Raw genomic sequence first — 19,794 nt, 5'->3', positions numbered from 1 at the left:
AGGGGGGGGGAGGAGGGAAACGTCATCGTCGTCATCATCATCATCATCATTTCTATCTTTATCTTACTATTAGTCTTTTCCTTTCCTTCTTTTTTCCTCGTTTTTTTGTCGACTATTAGCTGTTTGGATAAATCATTCGATCGATTCGTTCGATCTTTACCTGCTACTTTTTTTGTTTTTTTTTTTCTTTTTTAATATCATTAGGTTGTAATTAATTTCTTTTCTTCGCTTTTTGTTTTTTTATAAGTTATATAATAAACAAACAAACAAAAACATAGATTCTAAGATTCGCGAGATACTGTTTTATAATTTATCACGGATTATAAGTGATTTATTGAATTAATTGTATTTTTTTTTAAATACAAAAATAAATACGATTAGTCACTTTTTAAACGTGATAAATATGTACTCGTTAATTTTCTATCATAATAATATCTACACGATTCTTAATTACGACATTTCGTTTGATTATTATTACGAAAAGAAAAAAGAAACAAAAAAAGGTTATCATTCCTACGGTTTTATTTATTCGTCGAAAAAATTGATATCCTTCGAAAAATCACTTTAGTCTCGTTTATCACATTAGGATTAATTTCAAATTAGAATTATCTTGGATACTTCGAAAACTTGAAAATAACTTCCATCGATTATTATTTTTTATTGTCGACCTATAAAGATACACAGAAAGAAGAAAGAAGAAAGAAAAAAATGAAAGAGAGAGAGAGAGAGAAGAAAATCCGTGAAAGAGTCATCGATTTTCACGAAGATTGCATTGCAATGGATATTCAAAACCGGGACACATCGTGAATATGTCTTTCAGCATGAAAATCAAACGAGAACGAGTTCCTTTTTTCTCGCGTGTGAAGGATAAGGAAGGGAAAGGGGAAGGGAGTGGAGTGAAAAAAAATTCCGAGAGGTTTGAGATAAGTCTCGGGGGCGGGAAGGGGACTGGAAAGGATGGGTAAGGGCAGGGGGGACGGGGGATGTTCTTCTATTGGGATCGAAAGTTGAACGAGACGAGACGGGACCACACCATCTGTAAAGCAATATATTATGCAAGGGAATACATAGTCCTATCGTACACTTTGGATGGCCTTTACCATCAAGGGAATATTGTATAGTCACCCACCACATAACCACCACCACCACCACCACCCCCATACGTGGCCACATATTGTACATAGCGGACGTTGCTATCTGCATCCGGCAGAGACGCCCTCGCAACTTCTCTTCTCACCCCAATCCCCCTCTTGCTGTTCTTCTTCTTCTAGTTTTTCTTCTTTCGTTGACAAACTCGTGCGCGCAAGAAAGAAAGAGAGAGACGTGAAAATATGTTTAAAGATTTCTCTTGGGAATCGATCCTAAAGAGAAGCTGTGAAAGGTGAGAAAGGATGACAAGGACCAGGGTTTTCGTACTATATCCTACTCTTCCTGATACTATCATTCTTTTTCCACAACATTATTGCATTATCGAACGCGACTAACTTGTAACGAGTGAAGAAAAGGAAACTTATCATTTTACTTCTTATCCTTCTCTCTCTATCTATCTATCTCTCTCTCTCTCTCTCTCTCTCTCTATTTTTTTTCTCTTTATATCTAGTATATCTCTTTTTTTCTTTTTAGATTAATGATATTATTAGAGTTATAATACGTATATGTATATAATACGCGCGAGTGATGTAAAGTTTTTGTCACGTAACAAGTTTCTTCTTCTATCGTATATCGATTAACGATAGATTTTGATCGAACAATATCTAATAGGAATTTTCTTCTAACCAATGTTTATCAGATATACGAATATATGTCACATAGGAATCCAAGTATGAAATTTAATTATTTCTTTTTTCTAAAATTTATTCTTTAACGCGACAATAGGAAAATGATACGAGTGATACAATGTTGTTGATGGTTTTTAGTTGGATGATACAATTTTGCGGTTTTTAGAAGCCTATCTACGCTGTATATAAAAAAAAACAAATAAGAAAAAAGAGAGGCTGGGAAAGGGGAGGGTGGAGAGGGGTGGGGGTGATGGTAAGAGGAAGGGATAAAAAGAAAAAGATAGAGAAGTTGAGCCACACGCAGGGAGTAGAGTGATCAGAATACCGTCCATCCTGGCTGGACAGGTGCGCGTAAGACCGAGGGAGGAAAGGGATGGGGAGGAGAGGGAGGAAGGGAAGGGAAGTAAAAAAAGAGGTGATCTGTCTTGGTATGCCGAAGGGAGCAGCCTCTGTCTCGGAAGCCACCGATCCACCAAGGTCCACTGTTGCCAGTTGCCGGTTCGCATGACCCGAATATTTTTATTCGACAAAACGTTCCAGACACTCAAACTAATTCGTCCCCAAACATATTTTTCTAATTAATATAAAAAACAAATTCCGCGGAAATAATAACCCGAATCAATCCGACGACTACGATGACGATGTTGACGATGATGATGTTGATGATGATACGAGATCGGAAGTGAAGAGAAACGTTTCGTAAAAATGGAAATGGAAAATGATGATCTATCGTTGTTTTAGCCCTTTGAGTGTTGAATACTTTTAACTAAAGTGTTTTATACGAATGAAAATAGTTTATTAATAATTTAATCAGTTGTTTCATAACGGATTAAGACTTAACGAAGTGTAGATGTTTTGTGTTTTAAATATTAAAAATAAAAATAAAATGTATGTCTACTTAAAGAAAAAAGACGCTGAACTTTAAAGATTAAGTTGCTGAAGAAGTCCCAATAAAGGGACGAATCGTTCAACTTATCAAAATTAAGTTCTACTTCTTTTTTTGATGTCCAAATTCCCTATGATACCTTCTTATTAAGAATTTTATTAATAATGTGACCAGATGTTAATATTAAATAAATTCAATTTTATAATTACAATTTTTGTTTCTCACAATATTACTTTTCACATTTGACAACATACAACAATAATATTACATTATTTTACATTAACATTGCTAAACACGCCTATGAATTTTTACCAAACGCATATATGCGTTCATAGCACACTCAAAGGGTTTAATAAAAATGACGCGAAAGATTGTTTTCTTTTACTTTTGTGTCTGTGTGTGTGTGTGTGTCTACGATTCGTTAAAATCTGCCACGGGACGATCGTTTTTGCGTTTCTATTTTTTTCTCGGCTTCCCACCTACCCCTCTCCCACCACCCCAGCCCAACCCAGCCCAACCCAGCCCAGTTCAGCCCAGTTCAGCCCCAGTTGGGGGGGAACGTTTTAAACTCGCAAAGTATTTTACGTACGCAACGTCTTGGTCGTGACGAACGAGTTTATTGCTGTTTTAAATTATATAGCCTCACCACCGCAGATTGGCAAATAAAAAAAGAAAAAAAAAGGAAAAAAGAGAGATAAATTCTTTCTTAATGAGCGACTCATTACTCTTTCGTTCTTGCTCATATTTGGGTTAACGTATGGAGGAATTTCTTCGGTCATAGGTATATACATATATATATATATGTATGTATATGTACATACATACTAGAATCGGATTGTCTCTCTTATCCCGATGCCGACGTGTCGGCGACAACCTAATCATACATAGGAGACGTACGTCTCGCTTCGTTAAGTTCGCATTCGTTCGAATAAAGATTCGAACACGTAGGTAAAGAGAAAAAAAGAAAAGGTATAAAAAGATAGATAAGGATAGATAAAGACGGAAGAAATAAGGAAGAAACGAAAGGAAAAAGAAAAAACATTTTAATGTTAATGTAACCTTCGTCATCGTTTTGGTATTTAGACGAAGTGTTTTATACGATCACTTAACGAGTTTATCGATAGGTATTACCATGATAGTATTGCACAGTGGACAAGTGAATGAACCAACTTGAAAAAAACTTGACGAGTTTTGAAATTTGAAATATTTTGATTAATACGTAATCGTAGAGTACAACAGGTTTTTTCTTTCTTTCTTTTTCTTTCTATTTCTTTCGCGTTAAAACCGATCGCGTTTATTTATATTGATTCTATCGTTCGATCGAATACGTTCGTGGTAAAATTCTAAAGTTACTTAAAAGAATCGTAGAGCAAACGGAGATAACCCAAGAAGAAATCTCTACTCCTTTTTAGATCGCTCAGTTAGAAGCAGCCACGCGACCCAGTATGCTATAGTCGTTCAATGGCGTAGGATCTTGATTTGTTCACGGGGAGAAGAAAAAAAAGAAAAAAAGAAAAGAGAGAATAAGACAAAGAAACAGAGTTTTTTTTTTTTAATAAGAGATATTAAAATGTAGATATATAAATTTGTTTGGGAACGTATAAATAAATTATGCGATTATTAAAATCCATTTCTCTGGTAGTATATTGAAATTAAAATGATCGATAATTTATTTTACGAAATAAATCAATTAAAATTAGATACACGAGATTCGGATATATAAGAACATAAATTGAAAAGATAATTATATATAATTAAGACAATATTATTTATAGATGATATATAAATATTGATCAAATATATCTAATTTACCGATGACAAGAATTAACATTTAGAAACGTTAATATATCCCTACAAATAGGAAATTTATTATCAAATCAATTAAAATTAGCTCAAAATTAAAAATTAATAAATGTAACAAATAATTACGATACAGTTGTAAAAAAATTTATCTGTATCTGACTAATAAGAATAAAAGAAAGGAAAGAAATAATGGAAAGGAAGGAAAGAAAGAAAAAAGCAAAGAGGGAAGTTACGCCAATGGTATTCGATGGTAGAGTAGGTAGCACCATCGGGGGCGCGAAAGGGAGACTACTCGCGTACTTATGGTGGACGGAGAGAAGACTAATTGGGAGAACAGCCGAGGAAAACGAAGGTAACGAGGAGAGACCGGTCTCCGAAAGAGATCTAGTATTAGATCGGATCGTTGCGCAGCTCGCGAGAGGAGCGACACGTCGTACGTTGTCGTCGTTGTCGTCGTCGTCGTGTTTGCTGGTCAAAACGGCGCACGCAACAGAACGCAAATAAAGAAAGAAAAAAAAAACGAACGAGAAAACGAACGAATAGCAACGCAATGCAATGCAATGCAATGGAACGTAACGCAACGTAACTCTCGTCGATACCTGTACCCCCCCCCTACTCCCCTCAGTTCATGCGTAGGCGTGTTGCTGCTCATCCGTGTGCCAAACAGAGACGGGGGGGAAAAAGAAAATTACGGAAGACGATTGATTGCTTTTTTTTCTTTTTTAATATCATAAATTTGTATAACGATATAAAAGAAAACAAAATGTATGATTTGTCGTGAAAATATTCGAAATAAATTTTAAATGATAGACAATCTTTATATAATTATTATTCAATTATCGAAGAGATAATATTATACGAGATTAATATGATAAATAATAGATTAAATCGATTGGTATCAATAATAATAATAAAACACAAACAGAATGGGTTAAGAAAAATAAAAAGGAATAATATGAGAAGAAATGAAAATGCGAGTAGAAGTAAAAGGGTGAATTCGACGAAGTGACCGACTCTCTTCCGTTGGCTGCTGCTGTTGCTGTTCCTGCTGCTGCTGCTGTAGCAGGTATCGCATAAAGATATAGGGAAGAAGAAGAAGATAAAGAAAAGACTACTCTATCTTAGAAGAAAGAGGAAGGAAGATGAAAAGAGAATGACCGGTCCAGTCCGGGGACCGGCCGGAGAACAGAGACACAGTGTATACGCATTCGAAGTAAGAAAGAAAGAAAGAAAAAGAGAGAGAGAGAAGGAAAAAGATGCAATATGTCGGAGGAAAGAGAAAGATAAAGGATAAAGATAAAGAGAGAAGGAAGGAAAGAGGAAGAAGACAGCTGGACGGTTGTTGGTGTGTTGGTGATATCCCTACAAAAGTATTAGTAATGGTGTGGGTAGCCAACAGGAGCGGCAACGGCGGCAAAGATGGTGGTGGTGGTGGTGGTTGCGGTGGTGGTGGTGGTAGAACAGTATATCCAACACAACACTTGGTGCACTTAAAGTAAAAGAGAGATAGAAGGATTGCCCCCTCCTGCCGCGGGCGGCGCCACTCGATGAGATCCTTTCCTCTTTTCGCCTTTAGGCCATTCTCGAGAGGCGCGCGCGCCAACGCGGTGTCGCCCGATCGCTTCTCGCCGACCTTCGACCAATACGCGCGCGTTATACTATACTCGTTTATACGTGCGTGTGTGCCCAACGCACAACTTTCCCGGTAGAGACTTTTCCGAAACTCGCCTCTCCGTTCCCCTCCTTCTCCTCCTCCTCCTCCTCCTTCTCCTCCCCCTCTTCTTCCTCTTCTTCCTCTTCCTCTTCCTCCAATTCTACCACTTTCTTCTTCCTATTCTCTTTTTTTTATCGCGACACCCACCTGTGCATTCTCATCCGACTACGCCAACTTCTGATTCCTTCAAAACACCCCCCTCGGCAAAATTTCCTTCCTTTCTCCTCTTCTCTCTCTCTCTCTCCCTCTCCTTCAACTGACAGCCAGAAACACGACGACCACGTGACTATTATTCCTCTTCGCGTACGTCAACGTCCGTTCAAGTCGAACGATTTTCTTTTGTTTTTATCTACACCCTATCCCTCCCACCCCCAAAGTGATTCTCATTCCTCGTTGTTTGTTGTTAATTGTTATTGTTGTTTATTGTTTGTTGTTTGTTGTTGTTGGTTGTTTTGATATTATTGTTTGCGCCGTTATTTTTTGTAATTCCTCTTTTGATCTTTCCCTCTGGCTTTACTTCACACCAGTGCACGAATCATCATCAACAGCGATTACATAACTACCCACGCGCGCCGGAGGCAATTCTTCAACGATATATACCGATCGGTGAGTGAATCGTTCACCTTGAACTTCGTACGGACTTTAAAACCGAAAGAGGAAGAAGAAGAAGAAGAAAAAGAATAATAATAATAATAATAATAATAATAATAATAATAATCGAACCAGAATTGATATTCTCTTCTCGCTAGAGGCATGTCGAGAACTGAATTAAATTTTAAAGTGAATTTCTTAAAATCGTCGCTAATAATCATTCACGGCGCTGCCGGCGGCGTCTTCGAAACGAAAATAACAAAAATTCAGAGAGAAACCGGAAAACGTAATCGACCGAACACGACCATGGCAAAATACGACGGACAAAGTTCTCCGCGAGTTGGAAACAGTGAAATATACGTAAGGAAGGTAGGATTAACCTTAGGCAACGTTACGATTTTTAAGTGAAATCAAATATCGTGAATATAAACGACGATTAGAGTGATCATCACGTCGATTAAAAAATCCTAACTCGGACAACTATATATATATATATATATATATATATAATGTTGCAATAGAAAGAAGTGGAAAGTTAGGACGTAAGAAATGTGTAGTTTAACAGTAGAAACTGTAACGTGAGTTTAACTCGTACAACAGGTAGTACACCTGTTCTAATCGAAGGATTCTCCCTTGGGTTTGTGTGTTCAATAGTGCCAAAGGCACGGACGTCGAATGATTCGTGAAAGAAAGCGAAAGCGAGTTAGTTGAACGTAAGTTCCGTAAGCGGAGACTTCGATGCCTGGAGGGAAAGAGATTTGTACAAGGAGAAGAAAAGGATAGAGAAAAAGATCGGAGACGTTAAGTCTCCGGGTTGTTATCGGCGGCGCGTGCCCCGTCGGAGACTTTAACGCTTAGCAAAAGCGAACAAGAAATGTCGTCGTCAATGTTGTCATCTTTGGCTTAGTTAAATTATGTGAATACTTATAAATGTTCATTTAATTTTCACCGCGTCGAGATAAATGATTAATGGTTTGCAACGCGATAAAAAGAAAAGAAAACGAAAGAAATAAAGAAAAGTAAGGAGATAAAAAATAAATAAGAAAATAAAAAGAAAAAACAAAAAGGGGGGAGGAGTTAGTTTTTACTACACTGAGAGAACGGAAACAGTTGGTTCCTCGTCCATCATGTCAATTCTCGAGGGCAACGAAGCCGACAAAACAACAATGTCACCACTCGACGAAGTCGTGTCCCCGACGAGCGTCGAGTCGGAACTGATGGTGACCGACATGTTGGAAGAGCACGAGGCTAACACCACGTTGGCGGAGCAGAGGGATTGCAAACGTAAGAGAGGAGACACCGATGGCGAAGAATTAACGCCGAGAAAGCTACCTTCTTTAACGAGGAACAATAACGACGTGGCCTTCGTACTCGAGGATAGCGCAGACGACGAACTACAGGACGAACGTGACGATGTAAGTGGCCCTTTTAACCAGAGGTTGGATACTTCGACAAAATTATTTTCCCCCTCCCCTCCACTTTTTTTCCCTACAATTATTTCAACTTATACTTCTTTTGCCGCGTTTTTTTACGATGCGCGCGCACAACCACGACGCAAAATTAACTGAATGAAGTTAGTCGATATTTACGATGCGCGCGCACACCGACGATGCGAAATTAACCGGATGAAGTTAGTCGATAAATTTACCTTCAATTTAACGTGGACTGATCAATCTATTTATAATTTATTCAAGATATTTATTCTAATATTTTTCTATATAACCAATACGTGTTTTATATCGATACAAATAAAAATGAGTTTGTTTGTTTTGTCTTATATAACAAAAATTGGATTATCTGGAGAAACGATATTGTTTATTTAATATAAGACGGTCATTTTCGAAATAATAATCCTTCAACTCGTTGAAACGTTATAGGAATTATTGTTTAGATCATTTTCTTCGCAACGATAGTAGGAAAAGGAAATTCTCACGTGGTAAAAGAAATAAAAAGAAAAAGAATCAAGCTGAACGTAGCTCGACTAGTCTCAGTGGTGTCCAAGTGTGTCCGCCTACGCATGCCACTCTCATACCTGTTCTCCAATGTCTTTCCGTACGAAGATAACTCTCAGTTAAAGCTGACACGCGGCAACAAATCAGGTGGATAGATCGAGGGACTGGAACAAATCGAGGCTACTAATGTAGAAGGGGGTCCTCTTAAAATGAGACGCTCAGAGAGATGCTCTCACATCTGCGTGCAAAATTATTCTTCTTACATTTTCAATTCTTATTTATTTAACAACGCACAACCTTATTTGCTTAAATACATTATAACCAGGATTAACTTTCGAATACGAAGTGAATGCATGCGGAAAGTGTTAATATCGTTTTATCGATCTTACGGATTCTCGATAATTCTCGATCCCTGTTAAATGAATTTTCTTTAATCCAATAACGGGTTGTTAAAAAGTTATATACAGGTAATCCTCCTAAGATACGGTAGATAGATTCCTAGAAAATGCCGTGTTACATCAGACCCAAAGTTCATTATTTTAAGATAATTTCATTTTAAAATACATTAAGCAACCATATTGTGTTATCCAGTGCCGTACCAAGATTTTCATAATTTTTTTATCCTGTTAGTATAAAACTGTGTTATACAGGATTCCGTGTTGTAGGAGGATTATCTGTAATTGTTGTCGTATAAAAACTAATCTCTCCTTCCTTTTATTTCTTTTGTTTCTTCTATTCTCTGATCGATACATACGTTCCTTTTTCTTTTTCTTTCGTCAATATCATTCGACTTTTACGATCAATTTCTAAGGAACGTAAACGGGCATCTCGAAAACGAGGACGTACGTACGGTGGCTTGCACCGGTAAGTCTTTACCCTACTATATAGATCTAACTATAGTAGTTTACCAGCTATCGTATTCGCGTAGGCAGGACCGTCTATGTCTATGTCTATGTCTATGTCTATGTCTATGTCTCGTAGGATTCCTATGTAAGTTGCGATGACGAGGTCACAAAACGGGTTTCGAGAAAAATCAAGACTCTATACGCGACGGATGCGCTATTTTATATACCAAGTGGATAAATAACTTCGCCATTAATACTTCGTTGATAAAAACCAACAACAACAACAAAAAGAAAAGAAAAAGAAACAACAACCACAAAAATGATTGCTTTGATTTTACCGATCATCCAATCTCGTCGTTAACGATCACGATCGGTAGATTCATTGACCAGTTTAAAACGATATTTAAAACATACATCAAAAAAAAAAAAATACCTAACTAGAAAATGTCTAATACCTATTATCGATATGTAGCGCATAAATTGAACTTTTATAACGCGTACGTAAGAGCAATTAATTGTCTTTTATCTTTAATCGTAAATTATTTGCGAAAAGATAGTTATACCTACGTATTTACGTATACCTTCCTAACACGACAACTTTATCCTGGTTTTATTCGACAAACAAAATTAGAGAATGATAAACTTAGGGAATTCATAGTCGAAGGAATCCCAAAGTGATAGTTTTAACGCGCGTAGGTCATTGCCTGGTTTCAAAGTAATATGTATGAACGATCAAAAGGTTAGGCTAGATCGCCTTTCACGAAGTCCTCCATATATATATATATATATATGTATATATATGTATATATATGTATATATATATGTAATATCCATGTTTTAAACGCGCGTGTAAAGCTATATACTAAATACTACCTTTTCAATTTTCATTCCTCAACTATCCCACGAACCACGAGTCGATCTTCACGAGTAAAATACTTGATCTTTGCGTGTAGCAGTTATCCTTTTGTTCGTTGATCGATTAATTGCTACTTTACGTACACGTATAGGAAGTCTCATTTTATTTGCCCAAGCTTTCTTCTTATTCTTATTCTTCCTATTTCATTACTTACGACATTCATTAATGATATCGAGAATAATCTTGCCAAGGATAAGCCTGTTTTTTTTTTTTTACATTTTTTTTTCTTCTCTTTTTTAGATACGTATACTTTTTTTTCTTTCTTATCAAAGACAAATATATTAAGCAGTATTAGTTTTTAAGTAGCATGATATACGTTTACAGATAACAAAAACGTGAAACTAATTAAGCTTACAAACTGTAAGTCTCAATTAAACCGAGGCTATTATAATAATAATAAAAATGATGAAAGATTGCTTTTTCGGATAAATAATCATCTCGGGATTGATCGATGGATCAATAACGAATAATAATTGAAGATCAAAGCCGATACGCGATCAAGAATTTCTTTTTTTTTGCAACAACAACAACAACTTTATTCAACCACGTTTATCCATAACCAGAAACGTTCTCGTCTTTCTCATATACGTATAGAGTTACGTACTTTAATGGTTTACTTCTTATCGAGAAAGAAAAGATTAACATTTAAAATGATTTTCTCTGTTAAAACGTGTTCAGGTGGTAAGTGACGTAAGATCTCGACTACCGAATTAAAATAGACACCTGTGCTGTAAAAAATTCATGCTTTCTTTATTAAAATTAAAAACCGTCCGAAGATATTCTATCATAAATAAGAAAAATACCATTATCAAATAATATTTTCAACTTTATATAAAAGTAGAATTTTAAGTGGTCAGCTTTTTTTTATTCGTACTCGTCACGATAAAATCTAAAGAATGATTACTTCCTTCCAATCCGTGATGCTTTAATAATTTGCTTTCCATAAAAGAACGCGTTGTACTTATAAATCAATTAAGGTGAATCATATTTTATTTGCAAAAATTGTAACACGCTTGCGAAATAAAGAAAAAAGAAAAACAAACCAACGATGATTTTCACGTACGTACGTACGTACGTATGTATATACATACATGCATACTTAACATAGTGTGCGAATATACACATAGTAAACGTAGTAAACCACTGTAATTCTACGGTCCACACACACATACACATATTTTATGACATTTTTATAACTCGTGCGATGGGTTAGAGTGGGAGGGCAAAGATCGACCCGCAAGATCATAAATGTTTATTCGCACACACGAGAGAGAAAGAGAGTGTCGCAAGGTTTCGCGGGTTCGTAGGTACTAATTTTATACCGAGAAGAAAATTTAACCACGATTCAGCGGTAGTCTAAAGGCCAGGTATAAATCACTTTTGTGGGGGTCTTAGATAATGATAGGTATGCTTACGATGTTTGTGCGTGGTACACAGGTTTTTTTGATATATTGTTTCTGAAACTTTCGGACAACACCAAAATTATCCGTTCCAAAATTTAACCTATCTTATTAATGATAAATTCATACCTATATTCTGTTGACATTCGTTTAGATTCGCGATATTATATGTTTCCAATTGAATAACGATTCGAATATGTTTCAAAAATATCATTCATTAAATCGATATTCAAATTAGAGTTACGAAAGGATAAATAACGTGAGAGATTTATTATCTTATTAAGTAAGACAAAAAAAAGGTATCGATAATTAAATAATAACTAATAAACGTTTACATACAAAAAAAATTCCCCCTCCCCCCCCCATGGAAATTAAATATTTTAATTACATATTATTAATTTTTTTAATTTTAATTTCTTGTTATAGAAAAAGAAAAAAATTAAGGAATAACTAATAAAACGCGTTTAAATGATTTTGTTTGTATATAGAAAAAAAAACTTTTATCTTTGAACGTTTTTCAAGGAAAAGGTAAAAAAAAAAGAAAAAATAAAAACGAACAAATGTCGTTTCGTGTTCCTATTAAACACGTTGACGCCCACGCGACATTTTTCGAATCGTTCCTGTAACGGGAATCTACGAGTACTTTAAGAGAAAGAGAAAAAGAAAGAAAGAGAGAGAGAGAGAGAGAGAGAACACTCGCGGGATAACTTCAAACAACGTTTAAGAAGAAATATCTACCAAGGATCGTAGTTCGAGAACCACGAGTTAAAAAAGAAAAAAAAAAAAAGAAAAAAAAAACGAGAAGACGATAGAAGAAATCTGAAGATAAACGTACGGACAATATCGTTAAACAATTCTTATGAAGTATCTCGTCTCGTCTCGTCTCTGAACGTTCGCGCACAAATTATCCTACAAGCTCAAGCAAGATCTTTCCAGTACGGTGCCAACGCGAAGATTGCCGAACGATTATCAAAATTACTATCCTTCGTAAACGTGATTTTCACGCGAGCCATAAGTACATTAGACGACGGCAACAATTTTTACTTTATATACGAATATATGCGTAGGTAGCACGTGAGAAAGCGACGAAGTATAAATGAATGAATAAGCTCGAGCGAAAGAAAGATAAAGAAAGTAAGAAAAAAGAAAAGATAAAAATAAAATAAAATAAAATAAAATAAAAAGAAGATTGTGTCCGAGTAAGTAATTACTTTATTAACCTTACTTATAAAACGCGTGTACATGCATATATATATATATATGTATTATATGTATGTGTATAAATAATGCACTGACCACTTCACTTCTCGTGGCTTCATTAAAATCATTCTTTCAAGAATGATCTCAGAGAAAAAGAAGTAAAAAATAAAATGAAAACCAAATTTAAATCACAAGCATGCATATATATATATGTATTATATGTATGTGTATAAATAATGCACTGACCACTTCATTCTTTCAAGAATGATCTCAAAAAAAAGAAAAATAAAACCAAATTTAAATCACAAGAACAACGCAGATACCGCATTGCGATAATCCGAGATACTATGTCCCATACCGAGATACGTCCGCGTAAATTTATCACAAGGCAAAAGGTAAAGAGAAAGTAATTTAAAGTTCTTCCAAATAAAAGACACCCTTTCTTTCTTTCTTTCTTTCTTTCTTTCTATAGACATTGTAATTTAAAGATACCAACCTGCATCGATAACTTTAGCTATATTTATACGGGATACCATAGAAGGTTCCGTGCTTATCCACCCCTTCGTATAAATAGTGTAAATATAATTTGTATACACATACAATACATATATAAAAGCACAGAAAATCTATATACTTATAAATATACATATATATAGAAACTAATATATTCGTATGTATAACACATATATCGGAATAAGAAAAGAAAAAAAAAATCAAGAAAAACCGAGAAATTCATCCGCCACCCACCCCCTTCGTGTAAATTTCGACAAATCCTACTTTTAGCGCAATAGCTAGTAAATAAAATATATTCTAAAGAGAAAGAAAGAAAGAAAGAAAGAAAAATAAATAAATAAATGTATATACATAACCCCGTGTGTTGTTCGTAGAAAAGAGAGGCGAAAAGGAAGAGAATAAAGGAGAGGAAAAAGGAGAGAATAAACGAGAGGACAAAGGAGACGTTACTCGGATCTTAACGATGTCCTCCGACATCTTCTTCTTCTTCTTCTTCTTCCTTCTGCTTCTTCTCGTGCACGAACAACTGTGTGTGTGTGTGTGCTCCTTTTTCCCGCGAGAGAAACCTTTACCTTTGAGATAGCCAATAAAGATCTGGATTAAATCCCATTCGCGCAGTTGGTTCGCGCCGCAAAACGTATAAACATAACCAAAGCACGTAGGAAGCAAGAAACTTCTCTCTCTTTCTCTCCTTCTCTTTCTTTCTTTCCTTTTCCTTTACGTGCAAATACAACAGGAACTCAATAAACGGCAGGGCCTTAAAGGTAACGCAAATTTATCCGTGTAACAGCCGTTTTATCCCCCTAGCACAATATATTATTATATACACTTTCTGCTTTATCTTCAAACGGGAGCGGGTGCGGGTGCAGTAGCAAAAGAAAAAAAAAAAAAAAGGCTTAAATAAAACGTCGAAGCTAAGCTAAGCATATTTGCTAGCACGGCTTTATTCGATCATTTGCATATTTCGGATTTATTGTAAAAGGGAAAAATAAAATAAAATAAAAGAAAAGGAGAATAGAAAAGAACTTGAAAATGTCGTAGATCAGATTAACATTTTTGTTGTTGTTATTGTTATTGTTGGTGGTTTATTCGCAACACTTGTCGCGTTATACGTTTATTTTATCATAAGAAACAAATGTAAATCGTTCGTCTATTCCTATTGGACAAATTGACTCGTTATTCGACGATTCCTCCCCCCCTACCCCCCCCCCAGATGATATCGATGCAAATTAGGTTTCTCTTGAAAGATTTCTTCTTAGCGTTAAAGGCTCGCGGAAACGTTTGTTCGGCAAAAGATATTTCTTATCACGTTGTTTTGCGATCACAGTGTAAGTAACTGTAAGTAAAGTACATTTTACGAGGTAATACAAGTGAGAACAAATTGATAGAGTTAAAAAGAGAGAGAGAGAGAGAGAGAAATAAATCGGCAAAGAATCGTTAAGTTCTCGCATGGTTGGCAAGCGTTCAACCATTATACCAACATTGGCACCGATGATGATACTTACAAATAACCCTAACCTGTGAACAAACCAAGCGAAGCATGGCAACTTTCTTACTTACCATTAGTTGCTTGATAAAAAGATAAATAAGATGAGTATAGTAAACGCGATGGTATCGTTCGATTTCTTACTTGTGATTATTTTTTATTAAGGAAACTCTCTTATTTAAAATATATTCGCTGAGTTTCGATAACGTTATTGGAATTTGTTACGACGTAAAAATAGGAAAATTCTCGTGGAAGTTAGTTCAAAGAGAAAAAGAACGAATGTGAAAGATAGAGATAGAGAAATGGTAAGGATAAAGATTCGTATATATTTTTTATAATCTTAAAAAGAAATATATTCGCGTGTTACTCGATACTAATAATCGCAATCGCAGGATAGCGAAGTGTAATAACGAGAAACGTGTAAACGCGTTAATATAAAATAAATTTAAGAGTTAAAACACTAATCCCAAAGAAAATAATAAGACTAACCTTGTAAACTTTCTTTCTCGTTTCTTATTCGTATATATTTTTTTTATTTTTATTTTCTTTTTTCCCCTCACTTCGTTAAATCTTTTTATTTATGTGTGTGTGTGTGTGTGTGTTATCATTAATAATTTAACATTTATTATTATCTGCTGTTTAACCTGATTGACTTTTCTTAATATTAGATTTACGAATGTTTTGTTCATTATTTTTTTAATCACTTAAAAACATTGTGTTTGAATGAAAAGTTAGATAGATGGGGAATAATTAATATTTACGTATATATATTTTATTATCTAACTAAAAAATAATATTTAAATTATATATATATAGTAGTAGTAGTCTCAAATTTTGAATAAGTCAAATTGGTTCAGTCAGTAAATCTAGCATTAATGAATTTAACGAAGCGTTTTAATGTAATAAACGCAATTTCAGCTCGTTTCATTCGGCAACCACAATGGTTGTTGGCTTATCCCCCCCCCACATCATTTAAAAAAAAAAACAAAGAAAAAACCATAAGCTTACCTTATCGTCGACGAAACACCACCATCCATGGAAGATAATAAACGTAGGTTAGCGTACGTGTCATAAAATGTTCTTGCACTAAGTTCTTTGCTTTTTTTTTCATTCTACGATGACTTCTTAGCCGCGTAGACTTCGGGTACTCGCGGTTTGACGTTTTATTGCACTCATTTATATGCACTCCATCTTTGTCAAAATGCAGTTTGCTCGTATTTTTTTTTTCTTTTTTCTTTTTCTTAAATATCCACGTACGAGAATAGACATACGTATGTATGTATTTATAATATATACGTGAGAGAATAGTTTGACGAAACGAACGGTCAAGCAAGCATTCGGTAACGGCAACTTTTACGACATAAAAGATATTTATATCTCTCGTGGAATTCGTATAAAAGATTATGAACAAGTTTTCTTTGAAAGAGAAAGAGAGAGAGAGAGAGAGAGAAACATTTCGATAATATATTCGTTATGTGAATAAAACATTAGAAATTCATTTGTAACTTCTCTTTTCCTCGCATTTTTTTTTTCTTGTGTGTAATTTTTTTCGTCGTTCTTTCAATATGCGAGATAATTAAAATACGATCCCGAGAAGAAAATCTAATGAGATACTTTTGCCGTATAATCGATCAACAACGACGAAATATCAATCGAACAAACAATTATCGTTAATAATATTACAAAAATATTAATAAATAAAATACAAACTATTACCAATTAACAATAAAAAGTTGTAAATTCGTCGGCAATTAAACGCTACCTGCCCGACTCCCCTCAATAACCCCCCACCCCCCACCCCCACCTTTCCTACCGAACGATTGAAATCTAACGATGACGTATAAAACGATCAAATTATTTATGAAGTGTTTTCCCTATCTTCTTATGACGTGTGGAACACGCCTCGAACACTTTCTAATGACGAAAAAGAATACAATAAACGAGAATAACAAGAAGAAGAAGAAGAAGAAGACATTCGTCGAGCATTTCGATTTCACCTTTTCGACTTCTCATTATTATTAGCCTATTGTACTCGTTGGTAAAGAAGGCGAGATCAAGCTGATTCGTCTGAGTTCATTTTACTTTTGTTTCGTACATACGTATACATACATTTATATAATATATATATATATAATAATAATACATATGTATTATTCTATCTTCCAAGGAGAAGAGATTAGCCTTGAACGGCAAGCATTGTCTCTTATGATCATGGTGGTTCTTCCATCGTTGATTTCTTGTATCGATGCTCGAACTTACGCACGCGGATACAACCGTTAACCTTTTGCTCGTCCTACTTCCAAAGAGAGAAACAGAAAGAGAGAGAGAATGAGAGAGAAAGAGAGAGAGAGAGAAAGAGAGAGAGAGAGAGAGAGAGAGAGAGAGAGAATGAGAGAAACACTAGCAATAATGTTCTGTAGAAACGACGCGTACATCTGAATATGAATCATAGGATTCTCTCTCCCAACTAATATGACTTATAAATCGTATATGTCTTGTCAAAAACGACCGACGAAATATTACCACTGGTTCTTGTTTAGAAATAATGATAGAGAAAGAGAGAAAGAGAGAGTGAGTGAGTGAGTGAGAGAAGGGTAAGAAAAAATTGAATAACAAACTCTGACACGAATTTAATCTCTATTACTACGTTGACGATATTTTTATATATGTCCGAGAAACACCTCTTATTCTTTTTTTTTTTTTTTTTAAATTATTATCATTCGTTTGATTTTTAATCGATTTTTGTCGACGAGTAAATTTTTCTCGGATTTATTTCTTATAACGATCGTTATATTATTACGACGATTAAAATTAATGATATGATATATTTTGAGAGATAAAAATACTAACGAAGAATAATGTTTAAATGGGGGATAATTTTGTACAATTATTTGTAGGATAATAATTGCATTGAAAATGCAATAACGTTATAAAAGAGATATACGCGAAAATATATAATATTATATATATATTAAACGTAATGTTACGTTTAAATATTAATAATGATGGGAAACGATTGATTATTAAACGAAAAGTATTTAACGAGTTGATGTAAGATTTACGAAGCATCGATCATCGGTTAAAATCATTAATGGTACGTTCTTGTTCATTTGGTTCGTTACGAAAAACTTTGGTAAAAGTTTAATGTATAATAACGAGCCGACACACGAAATTAGTTTGAGAACAAAATTACATTCTCCTTTAAAGAGAGAGAAGAAAAAGAATAAAAATAAGAAGAAGAAGAAAAGACGATTAACTTTTCTCTCTCTTTTTTTTTTTTTGTTTTCACGTCTATCTTCGTCGGTCGTCACTGTACAGAAGCCTGGGTAGGTGTGTCGCTTATCTTGAAAGGGTTCCAGAACAAAGTACCTTTTCAGCTTCGGGGGTGTGTTGTTTCACCGGTAAATTTGATGCATTGCTAGAAGAAAGGAGAACCTTAAAGACACCTGCACGTGTCGGTCGACCTATACCCTTCGGCAGATTACGTTCTAACCTATCTGCCTATACTTATTTCTCCTCCTATATGGATTTAAACACGAGAGGAGGCCTATCTACGCCACTCTGAGAAATCCACGTGCACACCTTAGACAAGGAAAGATAGAAAAAAAAAAAAATAAAAAAATAAAGAAAGAGATAGAAATACAAGCGTGCATGCGTACACGCGACTACCTACGGAAGCAGACCTAACCGGTAAACGTGAATGTTTAAATATTACCGCCACGGTGTGTGGAACCTGTTATCGGTTCAAGTAGGCGGTTCGGTTTGAACTCCATCGGTCCATGAACTAAACAGATTGCTTGCTACAGCTCTCTCTTTCTCTACGATTATTCTTAACGTTATTTTTTTCTTACCTACATTTTTTGATATATATATATATATTAAATTATTCTTTTATATATAATTTATTATATTATATTAATATTTCGAACACATACACTGAACGATCATGGGTATATATATATATATTATATTATAGAAATTATATATATATAATGTTTTATAAAAATATTTTATTTATTATATAAATATATTATTATATAAAAATATAATATATATGTTACCGTCACAAAGCCGGGAATCAGGCATTACTAGTAAATCCTCGGCATTACTATGAATGTGAAGAGCCTTCAGACGAAGTCGGAAATTGAAAAATTCTTCCAATTTTTCCTAGGCATCGAACATAATACTTTGATATTCTATAGAATATCAAATTACTATTTAAACAACGTTAAAAAGTATACATTCTCGGGCACAGACAACCCCTCCCAATCAGAGGAGAAAATCAAATCACAGATTGCAATGCTGTAAATTGTACAACTTTACTATTTCTTTGAAAAGTTTTGGTGAATATTTTTTATACTAAAAGTGAATAAATTTTAATGAAACTTATATTAAATTAAAGTACACTCTTTTGTCTAAGCGCAGAATACTATATCGAGTTATAAATTGATCTGCAAAGGTTCAAAAAATGTCAGAGAATGCAATGCTATAAATTGTACAATTTTGCTATTTCTTTGAAAAGTTTTGGTAAATATTTTTAATACTTTTAGCAAATGGATTTTAATGATTTTTATATTAAATTAAAGTACATTATTTTGTCTACGCGTAGAATACAATATCGAGTTATAAATTTAGCATGTAAACTTCAAAAAACGTCAGAGAATGCAATGCTGTTAATTGCGCATCTTTGCAATTTCTTTGAAAAGTTTC

The 19,794-nt window shown here is 34.6% G+C and overlaps 1 protein-coding gene across 5 annotated transcripts in view; it reads left to right on the top strand.

Moving 5' to 3' along the window:
• The window catches only part of LOC106783608 (transcription factor AP-2-epsilon), a 192,389-nt gene that overhangs the window by 104,092 nt on the left and 68,503 nt on the right, over positions 1-19,794 (top strand). The window contains exon 1 of one of the 5 annotated variants that reach the window (XM_014742299.1): positions 6,910-8,187. The exons of the other annotated variants lie outside the window; for them this stretch is intronic. Within the exon in view, the coding sequence (XP_014597785.1) occupies positions 7,900-8,187 (288 nt within the window). The 5' untranslated portion in view covers positions 6,910-7,899. Of the gene's footprint in view, positions 1-6,909; positions 8,188-19,794 lie in introns of those variants that run through there. 5 annotated transcript variants of the gene reach the window in all.

Source organism: Polistes canadensis, unplaced genomic scaffold (assembly GCF_001313835.1).
Source record: "Polistes canadensis isolate GaletaPanama2010 unplaced genomic scaffold, ASM131383v1 scaffold_1, whole genome shotgun sequence".
NCBI lineage: Eukaryota > Metazoa > Arthropoda > Insecta > Hymenoptera > Vespidae > Polistes > Polistes canadensis.
This window is presented reverse-complemented; position numbering and strand designations above follow the sequence as displayed.